This window comes from Raphanus sativus, chromosome 8 (assembly GCF_000801105.2).
Source record: "Raphanus sativus cultivar WK10039 chromosome 8, ASM80110v3, whole genome shotgun sequence".
NCBI classification, from domain to species: domain Eukaryota; kingdom Viridiplantae; phylum Streptophyta; class Magnoliopsida; order Brassicales; family Brassicaceae; genus Raphanus; species Raphanus sativus.
Window position 1 is genome coordinate 1,345,001 of NC_079518.1, and position 27,599 is coordinate 1,372,599.

Below are 27,599 nucleotides of genomic sequence, written 5' to 3' on the forward strand. Positions count from 1 at the left end.
TAAACCAAAGTGATATAAGATCCGACCTTTGTTTAAACAAAGTGATATAAGCTATGCTCTTTGTTTAATCCTTTTTAAGCTGTGCAAGTGTTAATTAGCTATGTAGTTTGTCTAATTTTTTATGAGTTATGCAAGTGTTCATAAATTTCTATGTTGGTATCTTCATAATTCTATTAATTTGTGTTAATTATTATCATTTTGTTACTTTTAATCTTGCCCTCGAAAACGTCGAGAATGTTGCAATATATGCGATATAAGCTCTGCACCTTGGTTAATCTCTTATAAGCTGTGCAAGTATTCATTATTTTATATGAAATAGTATAATGTACGAGAGGCCTGGGCACAGATCGGATATCCGGGTTTTTGAAGGTATTTGCGATTTGCTTCGAATGTTACGGATATCTAATTTTCCGATTTGCTTTGATTCGGAAAAATACGGATATTCGGAAAAACGGATATCCGGAAAATAAATAGATATTTGCGGATATTTGCGGATACTTACGGATATCTCATTTGTTTTGATTAATACAAATAATCTTAAAAATTTGATACAAATTTTTTTTTGGAATTTTTTTTTTGCATGATATAAAAGATAAAAATTAAAAGATATAGTGAATCTACATATTTTGTAAAATTTTAAACTTAATTAACAATTATAATAACAAAAAACTTAAGAAAAAAATTATAATTGTCATAAATGTTTTTTTCCTTTTATGTAATACTTTTATATAAGTAATAATGTGAATAGAATCTGTCAAATCATATGTTAGAATAATAATTTTATACATTTAAAATTTTAAATATATTCAAAATATACATGTATTTATATATTGACGGATCGGATCGGATATTCGATTCCCAAAATTTTAATATTTGTGATTTGCTTCGATATTAACGGATATTGAATTTTAGTATTTGCTTTGCTTCGAAAGCTTACGGATATTCGGAATTTTCGGATCGAATAGCAACGGATAACGAATCGAATCAAATTTCACGGATAAAATGCCCACCCCTAACGAGAACAGACTTTAAAGATTGACGCTAGGTGGATGTTTCCTGTCTGAATAAAACAAGCATTAATAATAAATTAATAATGAGAACAGCAACCACATTGTATTTTAAATATTAAAAAAAACAAAAGGGAAATAGTTTTAAACGAAAAAAAAAAAGATAGTTGCACAAAAAAAAAAGAAAAAAAAAGCTGTGGTTGCTTAAGCTTTGTAGTGGACTCATTCCACACAGACTTTCTTCGGAGCATTCTCATCGACAGCGCCTTGTTCTTTGGTAGATGGTTCACGCTTGGCTGTAGAAGCATCATTGCAATAACTTCAGGCAGCGACTCTTCAAATAGCTTTGCGCCTTCCTATTAATAATGTTACGAACACAATATATTACATAATGCAGGCAGCAGAAAATTCAGTAACTTCACATTAAGATAAGGAACAGTTATAACAAAGGCTGGCATCGGTGCAAGATCTCGCACAGAAAATATGCGGGATATTAAAGGTTCAGTGCTTTGAAGTGAAATTGAAGGTCTAAGTTTTCCCAACGATCTCAGCAAGGGACTGAGGAAGTTCCGTATCAACCTGAGCATCAGCACCTATCCCCTGCAGACCCAGTGACATCTTTTTATAGACATCGTTCATCAAAAGTAATAGAACTACTTATTAGTTAGTGGTGGATTTTAGGACAAACCACAATTTGTGCAGCCTCAGAAGGCTGACTGTTAGTCAGTTTAACCATCTCCATATCAAAAGCAAGGAAAGCTGCAGTATCAGTGTTGTCTGACACAGTTAAGATCAGCCGGTACCTGTTTCAGTTAGACAATATTCATAGGAATTTAGTGTCTGGAAACATATGGCATTTGATCTTAATATACCTTGGACAGAAGTTTTCAAATTTCTCACCTTAGAGAGGCCACAACATTAGTTTCATTACATGAAACACATGTGAAGGAAGAGATCTCTCGGACAACATGCACATCCAAACAGAAAAGAGTAGCAATGTCCTAAACATGAGATTTTTGAGCCGTTTGACCATGCCGTACACGCCCACGACACAACGGAGTAGCTCACTATGGTCTTCTTTTGAATGAAAACGCAGGAGACCAACGGATTTTTAATTTCCTAGTACAACATATGTGTGCCAACGATGTGAAAGTAATACCATTTAGTCCCAAGCTAAAATGATGCAAAGATACTAAATTGTTACTGAAACCCATTGAGATATACTAATGCAGAGCTTTTTAAAAAAATTAAGCACACCATTAAGAGCTTACGAAGGAAAAAGTTGAAAACTTTAGGTTTAACAAAAGATTACTAATTACTGATACTTGATATTCAACCTCATCGAAAAGAACCAGTAACAGATAAAAAATATAACTATCCAAACCTATTGAATTAGCTTTTCAAAGCTAGAAAAAAAATATGTGCAGACGATGGTAGTGGGACTTTTTCTTTCTTTGGTGCCTATGATCATTTCACATCGTCATCATACTGGGACAAATATATAGAGATAGAGATGGAACATCCACACAAAACTGGCCAGAGTAGCGGCAGTACAATGAAAATAGCATGAAAACAAAAACTCAAAGAGAACGTTTTGCAAGTAGTGACAATGACAACAAACCGTCATTGATTTAGAGAAGATCTTGTAACACGACGTTTTCTCAGAAAGGGAAATACTGATTTATTTGTGGAGATAGTACCTAGTGTGAGGTGGCCATGAAGTTTGGGCTTCAGAGAGAATGTGTTCTTCATGTTTGCTTAGTGAATCTAATAGCAATATGAGCATCACAAAATCTGAAGTTCCTATTGCTTCTTGCAACATCAAAACAAATTAACTCAGATAAGCCTGTGATAATTGATTAGGACTGGATGAGCGTTGCCTGAGAAGGGGAAGAATGAATCAGTTATCAAAAACATAAAAAGTTCCAAATTTTAAACTAATAATTGTAAGTAACAACCGGCATACCTTCACATCTGTAGGCAGCATGTCAACTCCTATCATTCCAGCCTCCTATGTTTTTTTTTTAGAAAGAAAGAACAAAATAAAACATCACTCAATAACCAGAAATCTATTACAAACAATCTAATTAGAACACTAAATCGTTGTCTGGATCAAACGAATATGAAAGCAGAAACAAGATTCGAGATGAAAAGAGAGAAAGATAGATAGAGATTTTGAAGATGATGATAGAAACATGACCTCTTCTGTAAGCATGCAAATATATCGGAGACCCTCTGCCAGTTACATTATTAGTGGGACATCTAATATACAGATTATGAGGCTGTGCTCGAATTAATGATACAGAGTGGGTGAGTGGGATGAAGATGTTAATGGTCAGATTTAAGGAGAAAATTAATGGAAAGGAGAAAACGTTACAGGAAGCTAATCTGAGGCGGCCTCATCGGGATGAAATCAGAAACAGGAAGCGAGATGAAAAGAGAGAAAGATAGGGAGAGATTTTGACGCGCCCAACGAAAACAAACGCGTGATACACACAGACAGCACAGCGAGCTGACACGTGTCGCAAAATGCCCCAGCCTCCAAAAAAGACGTGGACACATTGAGAAGGCAGATAAGCCAACTTTATTGTTATAGATATGCATCATAGAATGACTAAACTCATTAATAATCAAGTTTTTCTTTATTTAACAAGACCAGTAAAGCATTGGCCCTTCAAAAGAAGTGTAAAAACGAAATGCTCTCTCAAAATCTATTTCACACTGACTTTCTTTAATTCCTAAATTTTTACTTGTCCTAGCGACCTTAAAAAGCGAGCAAGAACATAAAACAATCCAATAAGCAACTGCAAATCCAATGTCTTCAAGTCTTAACTATAAAACACCGCTCAAGTCCCAAGCAGTCTCAAGAGTCAATGAGATCTCGGAAAGAAGTAGCTAACTGAATTTTCCTTTCTGAATATATTTGTGGTGTTAGACTTGATATAACAACTAACAACAAATCCGTTATCGTCCAGCGGTTAGGATATCTGGCTTTCACCCAGGAGACCCGGGTTTGATTCCCGGTAACGGAGCTTTTTTAGTTTTATTTTCATTTTTGTAAATTTTAGTGTGTTTTGGGTTACTTAACAATCATGCAGCTATACTATCAAGAACGTAATTACATGCCGCACACAATATTTATTTAGTTTTGATCAAGCTTTTAATGAATCGTATGGTTAATTCAGTCTGGTTAAAGGCAAACTGACAATGCGAATCCTGAAAAACTTATTGAAAAGGACAGTTTGAAATTTTCCAATCTTGAAATAGGAGGGGATAAAAAGAAAAGAGAGAGAGTTCGACACTGCATTTACTTAGGCTTTTGAAACACATTACAACTTCATCACATAGTTTTTGAAGATCATCTTTAATATGTTTCTCCTAATCGCATGATTGACAGTTTTACCCGTGTTTCGAAACAAGGCAGTCCCGCAACTAAGGGAGCTTGTAATTCTATTTAACGTTGTCCACACTGAAACCTGCGAATGAGGAGTTGAAGTAAACAATGTCATAGTGTGTTCAAAATGGAAAAGAAACTAACATTTCATTAGCCATGAGAATTTTTCCAATCATCTGGTATTAAAATTTGCAGGTGACTTAGTGAATTATCAGATTGCTAGACGCTAACTTTGTCTAATAACCCTTAAAATAGCATAAACTGTTTGTAAGGTAACCGGTGGCTGAAAGACTAGCTAGTTACTCATCATGACTGACCAAAGAATCTTTTTTCCCTTTTCTTGAAATATTCATACATGAAGAGTTGTGATAATGAGTTGAAAATGTCACTTACAGAGATTTTGAGGTAAAGAGTATTTGAAACTAAACACGTTCTGCGCTTCTAATCCCAGCATTCTTATCGAATTCATCTGAAGGAACAACGTCCGCGATAATCTTTTCTTGACCACGCCAAAGAATCTGGTGACAAAGGTTACAACGATAAATTTTCTTAAATATCAAACGTTCTGATTAAGAACCAATAGATAGCCTCACATAGTACTTAACAGCACCTAAACTTACCTTGTCAATGACTCCAAATTCTTTAGCTTTTGGTGCATCCATGTAATATGGCCTTCTCATCACGTTAGCCACAGTCTCCACGGACTAAATAAACAAATTATAACGATTTTTTGTCAGCCAAAAAGTTTTTTCCATTGGAAGTTATGAATAGAAAGAAATGTTTTCAACTCACATTCCCAGTGTGCTTTGATAGTAGTCCCACAAGTATATCCCTGTTCGTTATAACCTGTAATATTGCAACCAGGCACGTGAGAGATGTACTAAAACTCAATTTTCTTCACCTCAAGGTTAATATTCCGAGCCAAATGCTCAAGTGAGAAGTATAGGGATGAACGTACAAGCAAAACATCACGAAAATATCTCAGATAAAAATTAGATTTCCAGGAAAGTAAATGTACAGAGGGAACATCAAACCTCTTTGGCACGAATCAGGACATCACTGGCAGGCATCAACCCAGAAGAAGGCACACGAGGCTGCTGGATCATCGCTGCAGCACATTGGTTAAAACATTTGAGAAACTCTTGATTATCAAAAATGAGCAATCCAGTCTACCAGAATGCACCCATATATATACCTTTGGAATGTGGCATCATAAACCGTTTACCCTTTGTACCCGCTGAAAGTAACAAACATGCGTGACCTATGGCTGCTCCCACACACACTGTATGTACCTGCACAAGTAAGAACCCACCTGCTCACACAAAAGCACTTCGGAGAAAATATAAACTGTTCAAGTCTGTTACTTATATGCTTGCATTTCACGAGCAGTTTTAAAGATTAACGTTACCTCGTTTTTAAGTTGCATCAAAGAATCATATATCGCAAAACCCTCTGATTCCATTCCAACCTGTTTAGTGAACATTTTTTTTCAAAATTAGCAAATCCAGAAAAAGCATTTTAAATCATTCACAAAGTGCTCAAAAACTCACAGTCTCGCCATCGTCACGAGTGGTCCCTGTGGAGTTGATGTAAATGTATATTGGTTCCTTGGGATCCAGCCACTGAAGATACATCAGCTCTGCTACAACTAGCTCTGTAACCGCCGGCACCAGCTGAATAAAAAACAAAAATCAGTCAACACCATAACATCACTCTCAAATCAATCTACAGAGGCCATAAGAATCCACATAAGAGCATAACACTTACAGGCATGCCAATGTAAACAATTCTCCCGTCAAGAAGCATAGATGGCAAGTCTGGTGGAGGTGTTCTTGGCCTGTGCTCGTTATAAGCCACTGATCTTTCAACCTAATTTCAAACCAACAGCAGATATGAAGCAATGAATCAAACGACTCATCAAACCACAACATTGCTAAACTTCATATCCGATACATCATTTCACCGTTAGACTTGCAAACTCAAGAACACAACGAAGTTAAGATGCCTATGTGCAGGAACTAGAGGCGTAATACTTGCGACGATTTGACTACACAGCAAAAGAGCCTACGAGTCTCTATCATATAGGATCTGATTTGGAAGAGATGAGTTGACCTGAGCAGGAGAAGACATGAGCTGAGGGGAATCGAAGATGTCAAGATATGGCGGCGTATCGGAGTTTAACGGCCGAGCGAGAAGTTTCTCCGGCGATTGCGCGGCGACGGAAGCGAGCTTCGAGAGGAAAGGATCGTTAGGGTTTATCGGAGGCATGGGGATTTTGGCAGCGGCTTTAACGCGAAAGGCCTTCGAGTTTCTCCTCCCGGATGAATTCAAAGAGAGAGAAGAGCGTGGAAGCAGAGAATTCATGGATGCTTGTAAGCAAGACGCCATGGTCAAAGGAGAACGACGAAAGCTCGCTCGAGAGAAAATGGACTCGTTGGAGAAGGGATTACCAGAGGATTTAGCGATGCTCTCTGGGGAGTGAGTGGGAGAGATGAAATGATGGGTCCGGTTTTTGGGTTGACCCGCGTTTTAAGGTATAGGCCCAGTTACCGGCCCAATCGTATGAGACAAGTTCGCAAGTGCATCGAATATCTAAGGACCAATATTCCCCACATGTGAGATTACATTAGAGTAAGTCAGTAGATAACACTCCATTGTCAAGAAACTGTATGAAATTGTTAACCGTAATGTTTGTTTTGTAAGATATTACTATAAATAATCTATTTACTATAATTCGCAGCCTAGCCTTTGAAGTTTGAATTGGTACACAAAGGAGAGCAATTTATTGCAAGAAATTGTAGAAACTCCCAAAAAGAAAATGGGAAAAGTTAAGAGCGAATGACGACAAGAGTGTGATCTGATCCAAGAAACGCCAATTCACACTAAAGATTAGTACTTTAGTTCCAAATTTCCAAAATCAAATAGAATTGAGATTTAAACTTGCTTTTATTCCTCTACTCATTAGTTACTCAAAATTGCGTTTAGCTTAATAGATTATCCGACTTAAAAATCCAAATGTGATCTAAAGACATTGAACGAAGAAGAAGAATGTTTAGAGAAAAAAAACAATAGATCAAAATTGATCTGAAAAAGGGTTAGGTCCTATAATCAATTGTGAGTTTTTGTTAGGTTCCGCATATGCAGTATAATCGATTGGTGGATTTTTTTTTAATATATCTAGTTTTGATTCTTTGATATGAGATTTTGATTGATGTCTAATTGAAAATTTCAAAATTTAAGTTCATTTCAAAATGGTAGAGAAAGCACTGACACTATTGTCACCAACTTAAATAGTTCCGTCTGATCTAGAAAGTAAGGTTCTTTGATGAACACGACGTCTTTCTCATCATCGTTGCACATCTTGTAAGAAACACATGCATGGTACGCTGGTTTTCAGACATTTTTCTTCTCTCCTTGCTAATATGCTCGTCGGTTCGATCGGAGTGACAGAGCTTACGGAACTTCACGTTATTTTTATTATAGGTATGATTTAAATAATTTCAATATCAATTTTGGGAGAGGGTAGAACTAGAATTAGAAGATGAAAACTCTCCTCTTAATTGTGATAATTAGAAGATGAAAGTCTGGAAATCCCTACAAGGTGCTTTGCCGGTAGGAGAACAGTTTGCAATAAGAAATATACCTGTCGATTCTCGATGTGCTAGGTGCGACCAATTGGAGTCAGTGAACCACTTGATGTTCCAATGCCCTTTTGCTCTTAAGGTATGAGAGTTGGCCCCGACAGCAACCATTTTAAGCTCAAGCACTTTCAACAGCTTCCATGAAGGATGGGAAAGAGTGAGAAAAATCCCATCTTTACCACCAGTGGGAATCGAAGCAGGATCGCTCTCAGCGTGGATCATCTGGACTTTGTGGAGATCAAGAAATCTTCTAATCTTCGAGAAAAGATCTATCTCTCCAGAAGACACCATCCTCAAAGCCATATCCGATGCGAGGGAATGGATATTGGCGCAACCTCCCACAAATCCAAAAACGATGAATCCGGTCATCAGATTCGAACCAAACCCTAGAAGCCCTTTTCCATGCTCGATCTTCACCGATGCAGCTTGGAACTCTTCAACGGGCTCTGCAGGACTTGGTTGGATAGTTGATGATCGCGCCTCCTCATCATCACATGCAGCGACAGAAACTTCGGTCTCATCGCCCCTTATGGCAAAAACTCTGGCAGTTAGATCGGCCATAACCTTTGCCCTCTCTCACGGTTTCGAATCCATTGCAATCTTCTCAGATTCACAGACGCTCATCACTTTGATCAACCAGAAGAAGATGAATCTCGAAGTCTTTGGCGTACTTAATGATATCAACCGCTTATCTACCTTATTTAATTCGATTGTCTTTAAATTTATTTCAAGATCGGCAAATGTTAAAGCCGACCAAGTTGCTAAGGAAGCCCTTTGGGCCCTAAACCCATCTTAAGTTTTTAATGAAAGCCCTCAGTTTAACAAAAAAAAAAAAAAAGTCTGTACTATTATAAATAACCATAAAATATTTTATTTATTATTCCATATTATCTCTCTGTTTATGTAAGTACAAAGAGTTCAAAAGCAACCTTACATCCATTTTTTTAAAAAAATTATTCTATAAGACCCTTCGCTTGATATTACTTGAGCCCGACCCTTCGCATATTATTATCGTTCTTCGCGAGCTCCTTCCTCTTTCTCTCGGATTTCTTCACCGCCTCGTCCTTCTTCTTCTTGGCGGCGTCTTTCTTCGCCTGTGCCGCGTCCCTGGCCGCTTGCTTGCGGTCCAAGTTTGCCTTTATCTGTTCCGGTGTGAGCATTTTTGTTTTGTGATAACTGAAAATTTTGAAAAGATTAAGGAAAGAAGATCGAATGAATTTAATCGAGAACAAACACACATTATATAGACAACAAACAAACACATTGGCCTTAAGATTCTAGGTAGAAAACATGCCCGAGCTACCGTTCTATAACTAATAGTAGGTACAACTTAGAGGTTCACATTGGTTTCAAACTTGGTAATGACCAAACAAACACATTGGCCTTAAGATTCTAGGTAGAAAACATGCCCGAGCTAACGTTAGTAGGTACAACTTAGAGGTTAACATTGGTTTCAAACTTAGTAATGACCAAACACATTGGCCTTAAGATTCTAGGTAGAAAACATGCCCGAGCTAACGTTAGTAGATACAACTTAGAGGTTAACATTTGTTTCAAACTTAGTAATGACCAATAGCAGATTTGGCGATAACAAAGCTAGAGTTTTCTTGAGCTTTTTCAAAACCATACTAAAACTAAAGGTGATTTTTCTTTTTCTTTTTTTTATTTGGTATAGTTACTAGGAGAAAACAAGAGAACCAAAGTCAAAAATGCAGTAGTTACTTTGTCCCAGTTCTCTTCAATTTCAGTGCCGCCACAATGGGAGAAGCTTAATTATAGTGGAGCCAAGCCTATCAGACACTATAGAAAGATACATACTACTCTTGATCATGAGGCACAAAAGGACTCCCACATTCCACAATGAATGTAGTGGTATAGGGGCTTTACAGCCACCCATCTCAACCTGCAGACACACAGTTAAACAATAAGCAAAACCAATCAAACGTTGTAATGTTTAACCCCTTGTTAAAAGCAGATTAAGCACAATGTGAGAAATTGTTTTGGAGTCCTCATAACAAAATATTTCAAGTGTTCCTTGAGAAGTCTCTTGGAGTCGTACGATCTTCTTCTTCGCCATCAAGTTACAAGCTCAAAACCTAAAGACAAAACAATAAGGGAAACCTCAAAATATGAAACAAAGACTCGTAAGTTTAAAAGACAGTGGTTGTCTGAATCTTAAAAGGCAACCTGTTCTTAGAAGGGCCTTAGCTTCGTCATCACATCCACCTTTGTCCAAGTTGCAGTCAACGACCACCACCTCACACGGAGTTGCATCTTCACAACGCAATCCAACATTTTTGACTTAAAGATTCGGCAGCGGAGTCTTTACTGATGAGATCTAGTCGAGTAAGCATAGTAGGACTGAGAAACGGCTGGATCCTTGTTTTTTTTCTTGTGTTTTGTCTGGCCAACTCTTAAACCCTAAGTTTTGTTTGTGCTTAACCCACTCTGAGTTTTGAGCCCATCATATCATCTCTGACTCACACCCCACGTCGTCTCTCTCAGGTTCCAGCCTAAATTAATGAATTAAGATATTAGATTTTGAAATGATACAATATCTACTACTGTAGTTCTAAAAAGTCAAATAAAGATATTACATTTTGACACATGCAAACGCAATACTATATATATAAATACTGTATGGTAATTAATAGACAAAATTCTACAATGATACCTTGTTTCACAAGGAATCCCGACCTTGGAAGAAAAGCTAAGTGTTGGTCAGATTCGCCAGGCAATTGTTAAGCCAATTGGGAGTTTTGCCTTCTTGTGAACAATTCTTTAAATAAATCTTAATTGTTTTATTCATTTTTCAAGAATGAAACAACAATGAAAATGCACCATCTATAATGCAAGCTATGTCAACATCCAACAAGAATGGCTCAAAGGAAGATAAAACATTTGTTTAGACTTGAATCTTTCTCTGTACCAAGTACTAAGTAGTAGTAACTATATAGCAAAAAAGACTTGAAACCGTCAACGACCAAACCGATGGTTACGTACGACGGATCTGACCGCGTAGGAGTCAGACTCTCCCCCCTTCGCGAACTACATGGAGTCTGGAGATACAAGCCTCTCAACAGTTAGGTGTTTACATGGAAAAGTCTCTGAATAGATTCAAGACACTGAGTCGAGGATGAAAACAGTCAGTGAGGTTTTTCGAATGCACTGAGTCGCGGGTTATATACTGATTAGTGATTACCCTTTTCTCAAGACCGAACCTTAAGGTCTTGTTTTTTTTGTTTACTTTGCATTTTCAGTTTGCTAAGACAGTTAAGAAAATCAATTCCATTGCACGAAAAAGGTTGAATGCCAAGACTTAGATTTTTTTTATTTATTTATTTGGACACACTAAGATTTAGATTCATTTTCTAATCTTACAAGTTGTTACAACTTATTAAGTTTTTCACATTATATTTAGAGGTACATTTTATGGTTAAGCTTGCACATTAACTCAGCTTCATTATATGGCTAAGCTTGATAACTCTAATTAAATTTTCAGTTGACCAAAAGTCGAGATGTCGTTGAAACCCTAGGAATATCTTTCAACTTTCCGATGATAAAATCTTGCTCTAGTTCAGGATACATGGATTTGAGGGAGATTGTTGCAGTCTTTAAACACTTAGAATTGGCTAGGATGTATGTCAAGAATTCTTCCTCTTCTTCTTTGTGTCCATAGTATCTCCATTCAAATATTTTTAGATGCGACGACAAGCATCCAGGAATAGAACTTGGTTGATTCCAGGAAAGTGGGATATCCTCGTATACAGAGGCAGATTCCTGAGAAGCAATGGTGCATGCCCGTATATAGTAAAAAAAAAGCTACTATTATTTATCAAAGCTTGAAGAAAAGGAGAAGGTACTTACATTATTTACCAAAAGTTCTTCAAGTTTTGGAGTATTTCCAAGTAAAAGTAAGAGTGGTTCCACCCAGTTTGATCCACTTGGATCTACAGATAACTTTATAAGTAGAGAAAATCTTACGGTGCTACAACGCACAAGCTGTGACAAAACAAGCAACAACGTATAAGTAGATGCAACAATGTAAATCACAACAAGCAATCAATATATATAAATAAACAGAGCTACCATTTCATCTGAAAAAGTCAAGACAAGAGACAAGACCACCGAAGAAGCTGTTATGATCTTGTCAAAAAGAGATAAACAGTCGACCATAATATATGCCTCCTCAAGACAAGGCATATTCCCGATCGACCAAGAGTGTCTTGAATAATCAGTGACGTCAAACTTTATTAATGCCGGAGTATCTATAACCAAAAAACTACCGCTATCCACTACATCATAGTCATCGAGTAGCCATGTTATATTATAATACCATAACATCCATAAAGAAGGTACTTTCACAATAAAGTTTGTCAGATTGTCATTCTTTTTTCTATTCACGATCAATTTTCCAAGGACAGGGCAACTAGATAAGAACCTAGCGAAAGAATCCTCATCTTTATATACCACACAGGAAAGTTGAAGTATTTCGAGTGATGGGAGGCAGGAAGGGGAAGAAGGGAAATCCACAAGAATCTTGTTAGATAAAGTCAATTCTTTGAGTGTTTCACAGGTGTAAAGGCTCTTAGGCAATGTGGTTGGACCTGCTGACCAGCGAAGCTTGAATTGCAACACGATCACGCCGCGATCAACAGCCTTTGCAACCCAATTTCCAACATTAGCATCAATAGGACATCGTTGACCAAGACTAATAAGCAATATTTCTAAGACAGGTGCTTTGTGAAGTTTCAGTGACTTGTCCAAAAACCACCAAATGCTCTTGCTCTCAAGATCATCATCACTATCATCATCATCATCACCACCCCAGTCACGAGCATGGTTGACATTATTGGTTTCATTGTAATCAAGTGTAGGCATCATCATCCATATATAGCGCCATCTTTTCGATAAAATCATGGTGGCTACTGCATCTTTAATCGGGACATGCAACAAAATCGTCACAAGCAACTCTTCGGGCAAAGCACGGATCCTGTCTTTACAATCTGTCTCTTCAATTTTGGCTTCTGACATTTTCACGATTTCTGACATCTTCACGAGAAAACCTCAAGGAACAAGGATTCTGACGTAACAAGCAACACAACGAAATCGTTATGACCAAATACCTAGTTTATCTAGCCTATATAAAGGGGTTATATAACGATTTGCATTTCCCAGTGAATACAAAATCCAACTACGGTAGTTCCTACAAGAATAGAAAAGGAATATAAGGGATGAAAAAGAAAGAAATATTAATCTCCTCAAGTTTATTTAGTTACTAATTAATATAATTGATACATTTGTTACTAGGACAACTATTGTTTTTTATTCAAATAAGATAATTATCTTTTGCATGTAGCAAAAAATTAATAGGTATATAATAACATTAAATTGTGAACTAAAAACTATATATGGTAAAATATATATAGTATTTTCTGAATAGTAATAAATCTGCTTATTTTTAAAAGATCAATTAATTCAACAAATTACTAATCTTCAGAGATAATAAATTATAATAAATATTTATATATATTTCACCACCAAATATATATATATATATTTTAAATCAATAGATATTTACTCTAAAAAGTTTAAAAAATCTGATTTTGATATATATATTTCTATAGATATATTTATATGATAAATTCTAATATTATAAAAATAATGTCTTGTAAAAGAATATACTTCCGAAAATGTATAATTTGTTTCTCTTTTCTTTTTTCACAATAAATTGACCCCATGTTTATGTTTATATTAATGGTATCTAATGTAATAATATACAGTAGAGTTTGTTACGAATACTAGGCTACGATCCTCGTTCAAACGTGATTTATACTTTTTTTACAAATTCAATTCAAAAAAAAATTCAACCAGGTTATGTTTTTTACAAAACTGAGTCAATCAATTATTTTTGTTTATAGGAATGGTAAACCATCTTTATTTGCATTTTTTTTTGAATTTTAACTATGTTGAATATAAATTCGGTGAATTTTATGTATTACTTCAAAAGATATTTTACAGAGAGTTATATACTAATTATATCAATGAACTATTTTAACTTGCATTTTTAATTTATTTTTAGACCTGTGAGATATTTTTTGAAGGATTCAATGAAATGTTCTCACGATTTTATATCGTGTTTTAAGAAAACTAAAAATCATATAATTGTTTGCCATTGAAAAATAATATTATAGTTTAAAATTAATATTTATATTTTAAGTAACTTAAATGATGAAAAGATTATTTATAGTCTTGTTAGTATAAATTTAAGTACAATATTCTATAAACGTAATTTGACAGATTACAAAATCTGTGACAAAATATAATATTGTAATTTTTATTATATATCCATATTCTTATATAAAAATACATAATAACAAATAATCATTAGATGCATTTTCATTTTAAATTATAAGATATACATTGTTACATGTAAAATTGATATATTTCAAGATATCTGATTTCTTGATATAGATAATTATTATTTTATTGAAATAGATAAATTTAAAATATTTTAATATATAAAACATACATATATATATATATTACATATATACATTATATATTTTAGGAAATATGATTTCTTTGTTATAAAATTTTATAATTATATAAGATATTAATATAAAGATATTCTTGAATTTAATATTTTATATTTTTTAAATATGTTTTTTATATATAAATATTAGTTTCAAAGATTTTTACCGACATTTATATAATAGTTATATGAATAAAATATTCTAACTTACATTTGTGGATTTATTTTTTAGACGTGGGAGATATATTTTTTAAGGACTGTTTAAAAGTATCATGTTTTTTAAAAAAAATTGTAACAAATCTAGTATTTTTAAAAAATTTAAATTTGGTTTTCCATTGAAAAATAAAAAGTATATATTTAGTTAGAGATTGCATTAAATTAGTTTACATAACCTAAATGATGATAAAATTATTTATAATCTTGTTGATATGAATTTTTATAGAATATTATATTAAAATTAATTTGATAGTTTAAGAAATTTGTGATAAATATAATATTCTAATTTTTATTCTATTTCCATATTTTTATATGAGATATATAATAAAAATAATCAGCAGTTTTCATTTTACATTCAAAAATATACATTGTTACATGTATAAATGATATAGTTTCAGAAATCTGATTTCTTTCTTGCATAAAAAATATCTATGATAAAAAACTAAAATTTAAAATATATAATAAAATAAAATTGTAAAATAATTTCTGAATAGGAAAAAAACCTGCTTAAAATAAAAATTGATTATACAACAAGATACTAATCTTAAGAGGAAAGAAATCATAATAACTATATTATATATTCATCACCAAATTTATATTCTTAAAAATCTACAGTAGCTAGTTACCGTAAGAAAAAAACTGATTTTGACATAAATTATATAAACATAATTATACAGTAGATTGCTAAAATACAAATCAAAACAACTGTCTTGTAAGAGAATACACTTCCAATAAATTGTATAATTAGTTTCTCTTTTGATTTTGCACCATAAATTGACTCTATGTTTATGTTTATTTTAATGGTATGCAATGTAATAATATATATACTATAATTTATTATGCTAATATGAACTATTTTATAATAGTTGTTAACGTGCATGATTGTGATTATGTATTAGAAAGTGTATGTTTAAATCAAAATTGTTTTCAGTCTTAAAGTTATACATCTTAAACAAATTTAATGGATTCATAATAATATATAGTTTTTTATTGTAAGTGATTATACCTTATGCAAGTTATTCTTTTTTCTAAAAATCATACAATAGCTACTTACTCTAAAGATGACAGCTAATTAGGAAATAATGTGCCTACTAATTAGTTATTAGATGGTGTTGTATAATAGTAAAGACATCCATGTGCTTACCCAATATCATGAACAATATTTTTTTTTGAATTTACCATAACACTTCGCCAGCATGAGATTTGGTGACACCAGAAGTTCGATAAGGATGTAAGGATGTCCTCATCCTCAGACAATGCGAGAAATGACGACATTTGCTCACATCATGAACTCATTGGTTAAATATACACAACCCCACACGTTTCTCTCTAATATTCCCACCTTTCAATACTAACTTCCACTTATGTAAACACATGGAAAATTCCTTTTTATTTATCAACTTTTGCAAATGGCTTTCATAAATCAGAAATATTTGTGTGATCGTACATCTTATGTCTCGTCTCATTCACTTATTGGTTGGTCAAATAAAGCTTTTTACTGAATATATGATATTAGTTTTGTTATTTTTGACTGAGGATGCTAAAGGTTATATGTTCAAATAATTATCCTATAAAAAACATGTTTAAATAATTTGCCATGCAGACCAAACATGTCAACGAAATGAACTTTTTTGTTACAATATTTCTTTTATTTTTCTGTCAGATGACAAGTCATATATTCAAATAAGACTCGATTCAAATTATTCAATAATAACGAATGATTCAATCAGTTGTATCACTGACCAACAGAAACGTTCCCTCTTCGTACGATTTATCAGCTTAACCCAAAATATTCGGCACTCACTTTTGAGGGTTTAGGCCTAACCTCAATCCCATCAATTACAATCCCACCCTTCAACTGATAGCCTATAACTTCGGTCAGACTCATAACAACCTCCTTGTCATCATCACCACCACCTTCTCGTCCCGTCTCGAACTCTCCGATCTCTATCTCCATCCACCCGTCATCTCTAACCCTCGGCTCCCTCCGTCGAGATCCAAAAGCCTCGTCCTTCTTGGCCACTCTATGTCCGTAAAACAGCCTTTCCATCTGTTGTTTCTTGTTACTCAAGCGACTTAGATAACTCGACTTTATTTGCTTTTTACCGTTTCCCACTTTCACCCAAGTCTCGGCCGGAACTAGCTCTAGTCCGTACGCTCGTTCCGTCACTTTCATGATCAGATAAGCTTCGTAGCTCGTGTTCGGAGATAAAGCTCCCGTCTGAATCTTTCCCTTGATTTCTAACCAGTTCGTTACCATAAGCTGGACCGCTTCTGAAAATCTATTACGAATTTTTAAAATATATCAATACGACGTACTCGTTATACACCAAATTATATATAAACTTATTTATTAACATATAAATTACCTTGAATCTGCTCGACGGCTCCAAAACCAGTAATGTCGTTGATCGCTCCAAGTTATGGAAAGATCTCTTGCCGACAGAACATACGTTATCTTTCCAGAAAGCCTATCGATCTTGAATATCTGAGATTGAAACATAATCAGACAAAAAAAACCAAGTAATATTTGTTGTAGTGAAAGGGGGATGATGGAGGGGAACCTTTCTGCCATTATCGATGAGAATTGATTCACAGAGACGTCGATAGAGCTCCTTTTTAGAGGAGAATTTCCGCCGACGAGTCGTAGATGTGGAGATGAGGCGGCTGTAACCGGAGGGTAGAAACTTCTCCCAGACGAAGTCAGACTCTGCGGCTACGCTGAAAACTGAAGAGACAGCCGCCGAGGAGAACGTATCGGCAGGGGTTGTGAAGGAGAGGATGTTCGCCACGCATGCTTCTGGTAACGTATTCATCCTTTCTCCAAAGTTTGAAAGATAGTAAATTGATGAGATCCTATGGCTCTCTGTTTATGAAGTATATATATATGGGAGTTGTGTGTCTTGTGGACACTGACCTACCGATGGTGGACAGTGTGTCCATTTTGAGACTCAAGGGCCCATTTCCTCTTTTGGGTCTAGTTTATGTCCAATGATACAATATCTTTCTAAGTTCTTTATTTCCGACAAATATCACCTGGGTTTTGTTCTCTGAAAAGATAGCTTGTGTTCTGTATTTGAGGTTTTTGGTTTATATCAAATTATTATGTACTTTTTTTCAAGTTGTTTGGCCCTGACAAATACCACTACTTGAAGTTTTAATGGAAACAATTGGTGGGGTTGATAGTACAATTTTACTACATTGAAAAAGATAGACCTAAAGAAAAAGCTTTTCAATGAATGGTTGCCAGATAAGCAAATATGAATTATAATACTTGCAACTTGGAAAAGACTTGTTAATAATATTAGCAACTCCAAAAAAAAAACACATCTATCAAGGTAATTGGTCAGCATAGAGGCAAAGAACATAAACCATGCATATTTTAAACAATGGATATAAGAATTGGTTGGGTCTATTCTCTACATAACATTTTGCATCAACTTCTACTATTAAATGCTACTCCAATCAATGCCTGGGATAAGAACACAAAACCACAGACTCTCACAACACACATGATGATGAAGGTAAGATTTAAAACAAAAAAAAAAGACGAGACACATGCACAATTTCTTACCAGATATTATGGGTTTCTTTCAAAGAAAAAGTGGGTTTCAAGTAGTAGTCACTGAACCTTTGCTTGGTCTTTTTCCTTCCATGGCGTCTTTCTTTTTCTTGCATATTGTGCATAGAAAGGGACCTTCCCATCGCTTAGATGCTGAGGAGATGATAGCAGCCGCCTCGTTGCTTGATACAACTTCACTTGGAGATTGGTCTATTTGGCATACAGCGCACTTTAACAGCCCAGTTTCCGTATTGGAGGGAACATCCTTTCCCAATCTGTATTTCCAAAACACCAACAAAGACTGATAGTGTCAGTATCTGAAACTCTTAGTTGCTATTTACAAAACATGCTGGCTACAGGATTTACCTGTCTGCAAGCATAGCAGAACCTTCTTCAAACAATTCTTCAACTCCAACAGAAGAAAGCTTGTTCCCGTTCTTGTTGGCGTCAGTATCCTTTTTCTTAGAAAGAAATGCGGTGAATGTGTTCTGTTTCTTCTTAGGCGTTGGGGCCAAGGTGAGATGATCAGATGGAACAATGTCAACAACTACACAAGTAGTATCATCCTTCAACCCTTTTGTTCGCAATGCTTCCTGGAAAACAAACATATGATTCAGAGTTTAATAGGAGTCAGGACCGTAGGATGTACAAAACTTAGTCAATTGAGTTGACGAACAAACCTTAACAACAAGTTTAGCAGCAAGCTCGGCAGATAAACCACGACAAGCTTTGGCAGCCATGTCAGAGGACAGTATATCCCATATACCATCTGAAGCTATAATGAGTCTCCCTCCAGCATTTGAAAGCTGAATGTACAGATGACCAAAAAAAAAAACATTTTGTTCAGTGTTGTCTTCTAATATAAAGCATTGATGAAAAATGCACCAAGGGGGAAGAAGGGGACTTACTTTGACTTGCTTAACATGTGGTATTGGGACAATATATTCTCCCACATCTGTATCACCAATGGACCTCGAAAGACACAAACCACCAGGCCAGCATCGAAGTGGACCGACCTATTGCGTGATCAGAACGAAAGAACATGAATATCACGGCAAATCCAACATTAAAAACCAACCAAAGGTAGCTGAAATCTACTGGACATAATGAGCATATACCTCATTGCCACCAAAAACATTGAGCCTTCCGACCTCACCCCCACTGGCAGTTACACGCTCCCTCTCTTCAACGTTCTCTTCCAGCCTGTGATCGACAGTCAGAAGAGAAACCACACCACCTTGGGTGTCTAAAATGCAGCGTGAGTCGCCAACGGAACCGACAGTGATAGTCCAACCATCAATTATAACAAATGTCACCGTCGTTCCAGAAGTTTCCCCTGTAAGAAACAACAAATGATAGCAGTTAGAAGATGCTCGTACGAAAGCAAATGCGTTTTAAGAAAGACAATGAGCTTGGACACACCTTTCTGCTGGAACTCAATGTCGGTTTTGACAAAGCCAGCAACGAGAGCCCTAGGAAGAGCCTGAAGCCACTCATCTCTAGTTGCACCCTGAGGGATAGCACTCACCACATTGTCCAGAAGATGTTCCTTAGTATAAATAGCAGCCGAGTTACCATTATGACCATCAAATATCTACAAGACAAAAACACCAAAACAAAAGGTATTATAAAAGCTTTCAACTTTAAGAACGTGAATGATTATATATATCACAAGAAAAAAAACTTTACCCCGAAAACAGAGAAGGCGGAGGAAGGATCACCAGGAACTCTCTCGCAATCGGTTTGGATCAGAAAAAAGTCTTCACCTTTCTTAGCGAGAGCAGCTTGGCCGTGGATGAGTAAAGGCTTCTCAAGCTTCTCGCTCCTCAGCTCCCTACCAATGAGGGTCGCAAGAGGAACTAGAGATTGTTTCGTCGTCGTCCTCGATGCTGCTTTTGACGGGCTCATCTTATTGGAGCCTTTAATCCTTCAGCATTGACTGCAAACAAAAACAAAAAGACAAATTATTTAAATTAAGAACAAAATTAAAAGCAGCCAAAGAGATAGATGAAAAAAAACCTAATCTACTGGAATTCTAAAAAAAGCTCCAACATTTGATATATTTAAAGTAGAATCGAACGAAGAAACAAGGAGAATCAGTAAACGGACACTATAACTTTGAGGCAGAAACGATGAAACTCACCAGAGAGAAAGAAGAAATGTCAGTAGTCAAAGATACAGAGTAGATCTAAGCTCATAAATAAATAATAATAATAATAATAATAATGCTGAGTTTCCTCGCTGATTCTTCGGGAGTAGTCGGTCAGCAAATCGAAATGGGGGAGATTATCAAGCCTGTAAACGCGTGAACAACGGAAGAAGAGAGACGAAGTTTGCTGCAGATTTTTTTTTTTTTTTTTGGTGATTGATATTTCTTTCTTTCTCAGATTGGGCAAAAGAAAAAAGCGACGCGGGTGTTCGAGACAGCTAATTTCATCCTTTGAATGACGAAACTACCCCTAAAAGCGACGACAAACCCAATCCACACTTTCTTTTTTCTTTCGGGTTTTGACTATTTTTACTTGGAGCAGTTTTACATCACCATCCATTTTAGAGTCAAACTTCCACTCCCCCCTCCAAGAATAATAATAATTCACTTCTTATATCAAAGTAGCTAAACAGATAGTACTAATCACTTTTTGTTAAACTGCTACACTTTTTTCTACAAATCTTTAGTTTCTTTGATCAAAATACATTTACGAATCCATATGCAACTGGTGCATTTAGTAAAAAAATAATGCATATTAGTGTTTTTTTTTTTAACAAACAGAACGGGAAGTAACAAATGTCTTGAGAAGTAGTATACAATATATATTTGTCAATCAATCACAATTTACAATCAAACAAAACCCCATAGTAAAAAAATAATGCATATTAGTGTTTTATTCTTTTCGCAAACAGAACGCCAAGTAATAATGTCTTGAGAAGTAGTAGTATACAATATATATTTGTCAATCAATCACAATTTACAATCAAACAAAACCCCATAGAACGAACACAAGTTTTTTTTTTCTCTCTACAAAATGCCACCCAAAACAAACATAAAAACATACCCAAGTATATAACCTATGGTTCACACGTATTCTTCTACTCTTCGTATATGGCATGTATACATATATGACCACCACATATGAATGGGCTCGCTAAAACCAAAACAAAAAAGGCCCAAAATGTTTGTAACGCCCTTTGGTCTCTCTTATCATTGTTACTTGGGATTCTGTCTCTTCTTCACAACTAAAGTGTTACTACTACTCTGCCTTGACGAGGAAGTTTGTCCTGGTGAACTATTTGCCCCAAGCGATAGTCTCCTCGTAGGCGCCGGTATAAGCGAAGGTATCATACTCCTGAGATCATCATCATCAACATTTTAGCAAAAAACATTCCAAAAATCATTTCTAAAATAATAATAATAATAATAAAACTCACTTGGTTTTTGTTAGACTCTTCTTTAGCTTAGTTGATGAACCGGACGAGCCATTAGAGGAAGCAGCTGCTCTAGGCACGTTCACTTGTACATTCAACTGCCACATCATGTTAGACGACTCATGAGACCCATCGCTCGTCGCCGTCTCATCAGACTCGTTCGCTTCTTCTTCGTACGGAATCTTCCTCACCTCAAACCCAGCTTTATCTACTACATTGCCTTTCCTGCTCTCCACGCTTCGTGGTAATGACGGTTCACGTTTCAAGCTAGACACTCTCTTATCGAGCTGTCTTTGTGATCTCGTGATCTCGTCTTCGTGTTTATCAACCCATTCCCTAATCTCCACTTCCTCCTGGTCTTTCCCATCTGTAGAGGGGCTTTTCCACGAAGGTGGTGAAGAACCAACTAGTCCTTGTAAGTCAACGCTCGATGCAGAGTCGCTTTGACCCTGCAAGCAAATGTCACTGTACATTATGAGTTTCAATGTGAGTGTGGTTGTGGTTGCTGTGTGAGAGAGTTTTGTTGTTCCCTTTTACCTCAATGCTGTTGGCATCATCAACCAGTACTGATGATGGCTTGTGTTTTGTCTGAAACTGTCTTGTGTTTGCTGATTTAGAGACACCAAGTGACTTTCTTCTCAGGAGTTTATCAGGTGTAAGGACTCTTGTTTGATCTGACTCGCTTTCCTTTCTCGCCAGTGCAAGTTTCAAACTAGCAATCTAAAAAAGAAAATAACAACGTTTAGTGATTTGGACAATGTATGTAAATAATGTGACAATATTGTGTTGTAGAAAATGACCTGTTCTTTGAGTTCTTTAACCTCAGAAGTGTCTTTATTAACACGAGCAGCACCAAGCTCAACCGTAGCCACTCTCTCTGCAAACTTCAAGGTGCTGAGTGTTTCTCCCAGAGTATCTACTTCAGGGCTAATGTGTATAAACATGAGCGTTTTCGCTTGTCCTCCTGCACAAAACACATGTTATATACTTCAAATGGAGTTTGGTTTACAAAAAAAATGAAATGGCTATAAATGTTTATAATGATTATTACCTAACGAGTCCTGGAGCAGCTGGGTGAGTTTGCTGTTGCGGTAAGGGATGTGGTTGTTTTTCTGAGAGAGAGACGCAATCACGTCTCCGAGAGCAGAGAGAGACTTGTTGATGTGCTGCGCCTCTTTCAACCTGTCGCCGGTCACCTCAGACTTGTCCACCCGCTCGCTTCCAGCGAGATCAACCAAGTGCATCGAGCCCCTCAGCGTGGCTCCTGACGTCAGATCTCTTCCTTGGACGTGGACCGTCAGACAGCTGTGAGAGCGGCTACTACGGTCGTTCATGGCCGTGGCGCTGACCGCACGGTTCTTCTGACCGAGATTCATCAAGTGAATGACGTCTGAAGTTGTGGAGACTGGGACCAACGTGGCGTCTGGGACGTTGATTCCATCTTGTGAACTGTTTCGGATCTCTAACGTGTTCCACAAGTCAAGGAAAGTAAAAAGAAAAACAGAATGAATCATGCAACGAAGCATTAGAAGAAGTCTTTAAGAAAAGGATATCTGTTGGTTTGGCCATTAGTAGCAAGGAGATCTCTGACTTGCTCGTTGTAGATTTCAAGCATCTGGACTGAGATTTTATACGAAAACGTTTCTTTTCTAACACTTGAGAGGTGAAAGAGATCACTCAGTGCTCTGTAGTTTACTCCTAAGCTCTCTTCAGTCAGTTCATTAGGTCCCATCTGATAAGAAAATTAATTACAAATGATGAGTGAAAGTTATTACAAGTTAGTTGGATGGATACTTGAGAGAAACTTACCATGGTGAAAGTTTTTCCTGATCCTGTTTGACCATAAGCAAATATGCAAACGTTGTAACCATCAAGAACAGACCTTATCAGAGGTTGTGTGTCTGCAAACACCGCCTCTACAAATTTCAAAGTTATTAAAACGTTAGTATTCTTGATGAATCCAATAAGTGTTCACAAATGCATCATTACCTTGAGATGCTGCAGGTCCAAACACTTTGTTGAAGGTGAATGACTTGTGACCTTCTTTGCCATACTTTGAAGGTGTAGCAATTGATATAGTTGACTCCTCTATGTGATCCACTGTGGTCAAGGCACTTGTTTGTCCAGGCAAGAACGGTCTCACTCGACAATAAACCCGTATGCTCCCTGTTACAATACTCATTAGACTTTACACAAGCTTCACTCTTTGAAACCTTCTAGTCATTTAAGCAAATCTCATCTCGAGACAAGCTGCTTGAGGTAGTTTGTAGCATTATGTAGTACTGTGTTTACCTTTAAGGTCCTGGACTTGATTGTAAAGTTTCCGGTTCTCTTCAAGAACTCTTTGATATCCTGTAGCTGCATACGCAAGTCCACGCAAATGCTCACCTAACACCAAGTAAAAAACGAAATAGCAGTTAGTTTTTTTGCAATAAAGATTGTAAAAAAGTACTATAGTATCTATAGGGTTGTTGTTTTCACCTAAACTTGCAAACTCTTGCTGGTATTTCATCTGCAAGTGACTAAGACCTGCTTTTACAGCCTTTATATCGTGTTTCAGTTCCTGAGATAATGTAAAACACATACATGTATCTTAGTAAATATATATAATACAAACTCTTGATAACATAAACAGGAAGACACATGCATCTGTAAGTGTTCAATGGAGTGTATACCTCAGTCTGAGTTTGCTGTCTATGGATAATCAGTTGTTGCTTCTCGGCTTTGTCTTTTGAAATTACGTAGACGTCACGATCTTGGACTTTAGTTTCTTCGGCGTTATTAGCTTGTGAAGTTTCCATGTTGTTGGTTACCGTCTTTGTCACATCTTCTTCTTTGTACTGAAAAACATGTAATGTATAAACCAGTGGGACATATAATACACTTGATACAACTTAAATAACTAGCAGATTACTTACCAATTCGTTCTGTGTAGCCAATCTACGTTCATATTCCACCATGACACTTTTCAGCATATCTTCCACAATCTGTGGAAGTAAACAAGATCAGCAATATTTCAGTAGAATATTTGTCATATGCTAAGTAAAAGAACTGTTGTAATGTTACTAATGCTTACACTGGGAACTTCTTCTTTACTCTTATCAGAAAAAACCGCACGGACAATGGCATCTATTGAACTGGCAGTTCCCTAAAAAGGAAAAAAAATGTAGGTTTAGATTAGTTTAACTTCAAAGCAGTAGTATATGATTGTAGTATGAATTGGGATAGGTCACTAACTCCATTTTCGGTATTAGAATCAAACAGAGTTTGTTCACTGGGTGGAGTGTTAGAAGGGCTACTTGTTGTGACTGCTGCATCCACAGGTGCTTCCGAGTCTTTGCGTTTGTATTGTTTTGCGATCCCAAACGTGGTTGGTTTCGAAGTCACAATGTATCTCCATGTACCGCTTCCACCGCTCTGTTTCCACTCGCGGTATGACTTGATAGCCAAGACACACTCCACTATTCTTGCGGATTTGCCTCCCTGGGATCACATCAAACACAAAAATACTTTTTGTGTCAGTGTAAATAAACTTTTAACGTCCAGCTGTAATTAATTACTAAAATGCTAAATTTCTAATCATTAAAAAAATTAACGCTACTCAGCCAAGCTACGAAAAAAATACAGTTTTTAACATAGCTTATTATTTCTCTTTCCAACACTAGTGGTGGTCTCACCACGACCCCACCACGACTATGCCATCGATGTGTCTGCAATTTATGGTACCAAATGATGGAAATCTAGCTCGTTTCAAGCACGAGACCGACCGTTTTAGCTTTGTCTAGATAGCCCCTCCGGCAAGGTAGGTCAATCTGTCTTGATGACTATTGGTTTACCTAACTCTATACTAGATAGACATCAAGCCTACTTTTCTTGCAAATTTCACTACTAGGCCTCATCTGTAACACTAGTTACTATAATCATTCGTGATAGGGTTCTATGAAGCTTGTGATTTGTTCTGATTACCTTCTCAAAATCGGAGACTTCAAATGTGGGAATACCCATTTCCTCCACAACCACAAGAAAGTTCCGAAGGTTCTCAAAGTACTGAAATGCAGATAGAGCTGCACCTTCTTGGTTAACAAGAGGATCATTTGGAGCTTCAACGACCTGTGTAAGTTTCATAGCCACAGAATCAAAGACTGAGATCATGAGGATAGATAGTCCTAATCACAAAAAAAACATCAGCTATTAAAATATTAATTTCTGAAACACCTAAGAATACAACACAAAATGGTACTAATCATGCTTTGCACTACTTTACACAAGCAGGCCTAGAGGTCTACCAAAAGTCTTTACAATAAAAATATTCTCTAAATAAAAAAAAGCATATAGTAAAATTGAAGAAAAAACATATGCAAATAGTAAGACATACTTTTGGGACAGCACCAGGTTTAACTTTGTTGAGGACATTGCAGAGCAAAATGCCACTTCTCAATGCGATTCTGAAGTCATCCTCTGAAGGATCTGCAGGCAAGTCTCTTCCTCCAACTACACCAAGCGTGTGTCTTATCCATCTTGCTGCTTCATTCCTTTTCAAGTCTGAAGGATCTGCTGGCAAATCTCTTCCTCCAACTACACCTAATTGAGTAATTAAATTGAATATAAAAAGTCGAAGAAAATAAAGGGTTCTGATAGACTGATCATCTTGGATACGAAAGTCATATGTTTCATGATGATCTAGGTCAAACAAGAAATGTAAAGACTCTTCATATTCGACCACGTAAGAAGCTCATGATAGTCTCATACTTTTCTTATGGCTCGAGAATGACAGAAGTAAACAAGATCATACGCAAACAAACATAAACAAGAATCGTCCCAGGTTAGATGATCGATTACAAACCCTAATTTCAGAAAATCGAATGAAGCAAACAGAAAGAAGGAACAGGGGACGTACAAGTTTCATCCGGATTTTTGGAACTGGAATCAACATCAACGCTAACTCGAATGTTTCGTTCTTTGATAAAACCCTCCAGGATCGATGCCAAACAGAGTCGTGAATCTTGTTGCTCCGTCGCCATTAAGAAACAATCAATGCTTTTAGCTTGATCAACACGATACCTCTTCTAACTTTCCAAATTCAACTCCTGAGTTCCGACTTAGAGAATCTCACAAATCAAAATCTTGAATTCTTTGGGACTTTTCTTTTCTAAAACCGAACCAAAGAAAAATCAAAGCTGTGTAGATACAATGAAGGATATTCACTTATGTGTAGAATATGAGGAAAGTGAGAATATTCGAGGAAAAAAAAGTAACCTATCTCTCTCTCTCTTTTTTTTTCTTCTTGTAAGATCAAAAACAAAAGAAGAAGAGCTACGCATGAACCAAGAGGCTCCGAGTCTCCTGGGTTTCTATAGATGGACAATTTCAATATAAAATTAAAAATCCTTGTATTTTAAATTTTTAATACGTACGGATATATATAGGTGTGGTGAAAAGATATTTAGACCAAAGAATTTATATTCCGTATATTTAATTTCAACCATCTACCATAATGGTAATAATAAGTTCCGCATCCTCTAAATATGTTTTCAAAAGATCTGTAAACATCAATGTTCATAACTAATCTTTGTATCCGAATCATTTGCACTAATGTCATTGTTTTATCATATAAATCTAAGAACAATACGCGTATGTTAGATAATGTTCAAAAAAAAAAAAAACAATACGCGTATGTTAGATATATAGGAAAATATGTATATATGTTAACAGTAACTGTGTTTAATCTGAACTTTTTATACAAAAGTTAAAGAAAGACTATTATCACTATAGAATATATGTATACCGCCGTCTGCCGATACAGAGCATTTTGATCGATGTT

At 36.0% G+C, this 27,599-nt stretch overlaps 5 protein-coding genes, 1 long non-coding RNA gene and 1 other non-coding gene across 8 annotated transcripts; 1 reads left to right on the plus strand and 6 right to left on the minus strand.

Moving 5' to 3' along the window:
• Positions 1-1,160: 1,160 nt before the first annotated feature.
• Positions 1,161-2,115, minus strand: LOC130498676 (uncharacterized). Its single transcript, XR_008937620.1, has 3 exons — positions 1,908-2,115; positions 1,696-1,810; positions 1,161-1,607 (listed from the first exon to the last, which is right to left on the minus strand). It is a non-coding gene; the product is annotated as an uncharacterized LOC130498676 (long non-coding RNA).
• Positions 2,116-3,967: 1,852 nt separating this feature from the next.
• TRNAE-UUC (transfer RNA glutamic acid (anticodon UUC)) lies at positions 3,968-4,039 on the plus strand. Its single transcript has one exon. It is a non-coding gene; the product is annotated as a tRNA-Glu (tRNA).
• A 253-nt stretch (positions 4,040-4,292) lies between these two features.
• LOC108819105 (ATP-dependent Clp protease proteolytic subunit-related protein 3, chloroplastic) lies at positions 4,293-6,894 on the minus strand. The gene is made up of 10 exons (XM_018592096.2): positions 6,514-6,894; positions 6,169-6,270; positions 5,952-6,074; positions 5,810-5,869; positions 5,597-5,693; positions 5,436-5,509; positions 5,194-5,247; positions 5,022-5,105; positions 4,795-4,919; positions 4,293-4,483 (listed from the first exon to the last, which is right to left on the minus strand). The coding sequence occupies exons 1-9, from the start codon at positions 6,787-6,789 to the stop codon at positions 4,824-4,826; spliced, it is 966 nt and encodes a 321-aa protein (XP_018447598.1). The 5' UTR covers positions 6,790-6,894; the 3' UTR covers positions 4,293-4,483; positions 4,795-4,823.
• A 4,646-nt stretch (positions 6,895-11,540) lies between these two features.
• Positions 11,541-13,076, minus strand: LOC108819660 (putative FBD-associated F-box protein At1g05080). Its single transcript, XM_056992242.1, has 3 exons — positions 12,132-13,076; positions 11,910-12,044; positions 11,541-11,822 (listed from the first exon to the last, which is right to left on the minus strand). Exons 1-3 carry the CDS (start codon positions 13,074-13,076, stop codon positions 11,541-11,543), a joined length of 1,362 nt encoding a protein of 453 aa, XP_056848222.1.
• A 3,315-nt stretch (positions 13,077-16,391) lies between these two features.
• Positions 16,392-18,007, minus strand: LOC130498897 (F-box protein PP2-B15-like). The gene is made up of 3 exons (XM_056992690.1): positions 17,358-18,007; positions 17,163-17,281; positions 16,392-17,075 (listed from the first exon to the last, which is right to left on the minus strand). Exons 1-3 carry the CDS (start codon positions 17,607-17,609, stop codon positions 16,568-16,570), a joined length of 879 nt encoding a protein of 292 aa, XP_056848670.1. The 5' UTR covers positions 17,610-18,007; the 3' UTR covers positions 16,392-16,567.
• A 140-nt stretch (positions 18,008-18,147) lies between these two features.
• On the minus strand, positions 18,148-20,740 carry LOC130498896 (probable protein phosphatase 2C 5). 2 transcript variants are annotated; one of them, XM_056992689.1, is made up of 9 exons: positions 20,499-20,740; positions 20,045-20,294; positions 19,778-19,949; positions 19,474-19,691; positions 19,264-19,371; positions 19,036-19,161; positions 18,722-18,948; positions 18,368-18,630; positions 18,148-18,265 (listed from the first exon to the last, which is right to left on the minus strand). In XM_056992689.1, the coding sequence occupies exons 2-8, from the start codon at positions 20,261-20,263 to the stop codon at positions 18,405-18,407; spliced, it is 1,296 nt and encodes a 431-aa protein (XP_056848669.1). In that variant the 5' UTR covers positions 20,264-20,294; positions 20,499-20,740; the 3' UTR covers positions 18,148-18,265; positions 18,368-18,404. The 2 variants fall into 2 exon arrangements, with proteins under 2 accessions (XP_056848669.1, XP_056848667.1); XM_056992687.1 differs by having other exon boundaries at positions 18,148-18,630; positions 20,499-20,739.
• A 512-nt stretch (positions 20,741-21,252) lies between these two features.
• LOC130498534 (kinesin-like protein KIN-14H) lies at positions 21,253-27,127 on the minus strand. The gene is made up of 17 exons (XM_056991976.1): positions 26,676-27,127; positions 26,154-26,359; positions 25,745-25,888; positions 25,016-25,261; positions 24,855-24,926; positions 24,697-24,765; positions 24,454-24,618; positions 24,260-24,341; positions 24,071-24,166; positions 23,768-23,944; positions 23,588-23,694; positions 23,332-23,510; positions 22,830-23,245; positions 22,579-22,742; positions 22,316-22,498; positions 21,782-22,227; positions 21,253-21,699 (listed from the first exon to the last, which is right to left on the minus strand). The coding sequence occupies exons 1-17, from the start codon at positions 26,797-26,799 to the stop codon at positions 21,561-21,563; spliced, it is 3,015 nt and encodes a 1,004-aa protein (XP_056847956.1). The 5' UTR covers positions 26,800-27,127; the 3' UTR covers positions 21,253-21,560.
• Between the last annotated feature and the right edge of the window lie 472 nt (positions 27,128-27,599).